Here is a 3,979-nt window from a genome sequence, read left to right as displayed (position 1 = left end):
GTGATCATGGGGTTAGGTTACAGCCTATTAAATCATTATTGGGCGGAGTGGGACAGAGCTTATATAAGGCCAGGCTTGCAAGCCTGTGGCCTCTTTCCTGTTTCATTTGGGTCAGGTACAGTGTGTACAAGCAGACTTTTCTTTCTATACTTTTCTTTTTTCCTCTTTATCTTAGTTTTTAATCCCTGTTTCCCTTTGTGCTGTCTCTGTCCCTCTCTTCCTATAGCTCCTCTACCTGCTCTTCTCTCCCTGTGTCCCTGAGGCTGTGCCTGCTACCCTGTGCAGCTTCCCCGTGTCACCTGCTGGGCCAGCTGCTCCATGGACCGCCCGCGCCGCTCTACTCACCCTCCTGCCCGCTTCTCTCCCGCTCCAGCGGCTGATGCCCTGGCCACCTCCGCTCTTGTGAGCCCTTCCTCTACTCCCGCCGGACGGCGGGCGTCGCGGGGCTCACTCTGCCACGCCCGCAGTGCGGGAGTTAGCCAGCGCCGCACCCGGCGCTCTGCGAGAGGGAGCTGTGCCTCCTCGCATACACCCTCCCCCCGTGCTGCCGGACGGTCCCAGGCTGCTAGCGGAGGTGGCGCGGATGACGCTGCCTCCGCTGTTAGCGGCCGCCATCTTGGGACTCGGCGGGGGGCGGGGCTTAGGTCCGTTAATGCTGCAGCCCCACTGGTACTGCCTGGGGCTGCTGCTATACCCTCTTTGCCTGCCGCTATTCCTGGCCCTCTGCCTGTTGCTCCCTCCCCCCTGCCATCAGCTGGCCAGCAGGCATTTGACCCCACTGCTATTATGGGGCTTTTTGTTAATATGGCCACCACCTTGGCGCCAATGTTTGCGGCCTTGATGCCTGCTACTGCGCAAGCAGGGCCAAGCACCCCTGTTGCGCCCCCCGTTGCTCCAGCCGTGTCGCAGATAAATTGCGTTTCAGACGTACGTATGCCTGACAGCGCTTCAGGTGCGGGTCCTAATGGTGGTCTTCCATCAGTTGGGGTCCCACAGCCTTCCCTGGCTTCGGACGGCCTTTCAACATCTATTACAGGTTCCATGGACCCCTCCTGGGAAGCTGGTGACGAGGCGGCTTCTGGTTCGCATCAATCCGGTAGCCGTGCTGATCCTATAGCTGGGACGGTTGGTGAGTGTTCGGCCAGTTCCTATTCTACATATAGTGACGTAAGTTATTCTACCTCTGACGACTCCAGTGATAATAGCCCCTCCCAGAAAGCTCGCAAGGCGCGTAAGCGTGCGGCTAAGTTCGCTAGGATTGAGGCTGACAGGCGCTTGCATAAGACTCGCCATAAGCGCCACACCCCGCGTGATGACAAGGCGCCCGCGGATAGTGCTGACGCCGGGGTGGTGCGTGGTCTCCGTCCATGCGTTAAAGACAGGATAAGGAAGGGTCGTTATGTGGACGTATTCGCCCTTACAGATACCATGCACAAGGAGTTGCGAGCCGCCAAGCGTAAAGGCGGTATTGGTTTGGACGCCTTCCAGACGTATTCTAATTGGCAGGCTTTGATATTCGTCTTCTCGGCATGCTATTTGGAAACCCGCCCTGCAGAAAACCCCAATATCATTAGGTACTTTCATCTAATTCATAATATGCAGAGGTCAGGCCGAGGGACTGCTTGGCGCGTTTACGACGAAGAATTTCTTCGTAAGCAGGACCGGCTGCACATTATTGATTTTGGCTGCAAGGATGTCGAGGTCTGGCTCGATGTCACTCAGGGTGCCAAATCTTCTCCGGCTCCAGTTGGCCAACGGAGAAAGTTCGGCGCTAGCCGGTCGGGCCCATCCAACCATAGTAAGGGTAAGTGCTTCGCATTTAACTCGACACAGTGTTCATTTGGTCAGCGATGTCGTTTTCGCCACCTCTGTAGCAAATGCGGCGATGCCCACCCAGCTTCTGGCTGCTCGAAATCTATTGCTTCCCCAGCTCCCAGAAAGCCTGCCGGCCCCGGGCCTGCTAGTTAAAGCTTTCTCCCCTGTGAACCTTGACGCCATGGCAAAATGGCTCGCTTGGTACCCTGACACAGTTGCGGCGCAGTTTTTAAGTGATGGCTTTCAGTTTGGTTTTCGTTTGCCGGTAGCTTCAGTGGTGCCTGCGGGTTCTCCAAGGAACCTTCGATCTGCTATAGAGCTGCCGCACATCGTTAGGGAAAAAGTCCTTAAGGAGGTGCGGCTTGGTCGCATCATTGGTCCTTTTCTTGTGCCCCCTTTAGCTGACTTGGTGCTGTCCCCTGTTGGGGTGGTCCCTAAGAAGACGCCCGGTGCTTTTAGGCTCATTCAGCATCTATCTTGCCCATCCGGCCGATCAGTTAATGACGCCATTCCGCAGGAGCTGTGCTCGGTCTCTTATCAGTCTTTTGATGAGGCGCTAGAGCTAGTCAGGGCTCACGGACCCGGCACTTTGATGGGAAAGGTGGATGTGGAATCGGCTTTTCACTTGTTACCCCTGCACCCGGACTCGTTCAGGTACATGGGTTTTCGTTTGGACGACGGATACTACATAGACAAGTGCTTGCCTATGGGGTGTTCCGTGTCCTTTGCCTATTTCGAAAGGTTTAGTACCTTTCTGCATTGGTGCGTCGAGGCTGGTACCGGCGGTCAGGGCGTGGCCCATTACCTGGATGACTTCCTGTGCGTCGGCCCTGCTGATTCCCCCCGTTGCCGTTTTTTGTTAGAGTCCATTCAGGCACTTTTTTCCTTTTTTGGGGTTCCTATTGCCAGCGATAAAACCTTGGGCCCCGTCTCCCGGCTGTCCTATCTGGGCATTGAAATTGATACCTTGGATGGCTGCTGCAGGCTTCCAGCTGAGAAACTTCTCAAATTGAAGCATGCCATTCAGGGTTGCCTGGCTGCGGGTAAGGTGACATTGCGGCAAGCTCAGTCTCTCCTGGGTTTGCTCAATTTCTCTTGCCGGGTGATCCCCATGGGTAGGGTATTTTCTAGGAAACTACAGCGAGCCACTGCAGGTGTCCGCCGGGCGCACCATTTTATTCGGCTCTCAGCCGAAATAAAAAGGGATCTAGCTATTTGGCTCTCGTTTTTAGCCGACTTTAATGGTGTTCTCCTGTGGCTGCCTCCTCCTATTCCCAGCGGTCAGTTGCAGTTGTTCACGGACGCGGCCGGCTCGTCGGGTTTTGGGTGTTACCTCCGTGGGTCATGGTGCGCTGCCCCCTGGCCTGCGGAGTGGTTTTCCAGGGGTTTAACTAAAGATCTAATCCTTCTGGAATTGTTTCCCATTATGGTGGCGCTGGAACTGTGGGCTCCTGAGTTGCGCGATAGGAACATTGTTTTTAGATGCGACAACCTAGGCGTTGTTCACGCTGTTAATGGACAGCGCGCTTCTTCCTTGCCTGCTTTGCGCTTGCTTTCGCAGCTAGTGCTGCGTTGTTTGCAATTTAACATTTTGTTTAAGGCACGTCACATTTCAGGCTTGGATAATAACATTGCTGACGCGCTCTCCCGTTTTCAGTGGGATCGGTTTAGGTCGCTTGCTCCGGAGACTTGTTTAGTTGGTGAGCCTTGCCCCCCATATGTTTGGCAGGTCATCGAGCCGGCATGGAGGGTCTAGCGGAGCAATCCCTTGCCCCAACTACATTGCGGGCCTATCAGAAGGCTTGGTCCGAATGGGAAAGTTACCTACGTCATCGCGGAAGCCAAGGTGAGAGCGCGCAGTGCTCAATGCTTTCTTTTGTTTGGAGCATGTATGTCTCTGGTCGGTCCCGCGCGGTAGTTTCGCGCATGCTGGCTGGCATTTCCTTTTATTCCAGGCTGAAAGGGCGCACAGACCTTACGAAGAGCTTTGCAGTTATCAAGGCACTTAAGGGTTGGGCTCGCGCCTCGCCTCGGCCGGTTGATAAGCGAAGACCGATTGATATTCCCCTTTTGATTAAGTTGCTAGCTGCGGTTCCTCATGTGGTGATTTCTCCTTTCGAGGCTAATCTTTTTTGTTTGGCTTTTTCTATGGCATTTCATGGTG

General features: G+C 54.7%; 1 protein-coding gene across 1 annotated transcript; it reads left to right on the top strand.

Moving 5' to 3' along the window:
• Nucleotides 1–804: 804 nt before the first annotated feature.
• LOC148517691 (uncharacterized) lies at nucleotides 805–3,486 on the top strand. The gene is made up of 3 exons (XM_088478322.1): nucleotides 805–1,574; nucleotides 1,660–3,389; nucleotides 3,473–3,486. Exons 1-3 carry the CDS (start codon nucleotides 805–807, stop codon nucleotides 3,484–3,486), a joined length of 2,514 nt encoding a protein of 837 aa, XP_088334448.1.
• The last annotated feature ends 493 nt before the right edge of the window (nucleotides 3,487–3,979 follow it).

Source organism: Taudactylus pleione, unplaced genomic scaffold (genome assembly GCF_031769625.1).
Source record: "Taudactylus pleione unplaced genomic scaffold, aTauple2 ptg000212l, whole genome shotgun sequence".
NCBI lineage: Eukaryota > Metazoa > Chordata > Amphibia > Anura > Myobatrachidae > Taudactylus > Taudactylus pleione.
This window is presented reverse-complemented; position numbering and strand designations above follow the sequence as displayed.

Coding starts and splice junctions, on each gene's coding strand:
- LOC148517691 (XM_088478322.1), top strand. CDS start 805: ATGGCCACCACCTTGGCGCCAATGTTTGCGGCCTTGATGCCTGCTACT. Junction 1,575..1,659: donor GAAAACCCCAATATCATTAG/GTACTTTCATCT, acceptor CTTCGTAAGCAG/GACCGGCTGCACATTATTGA.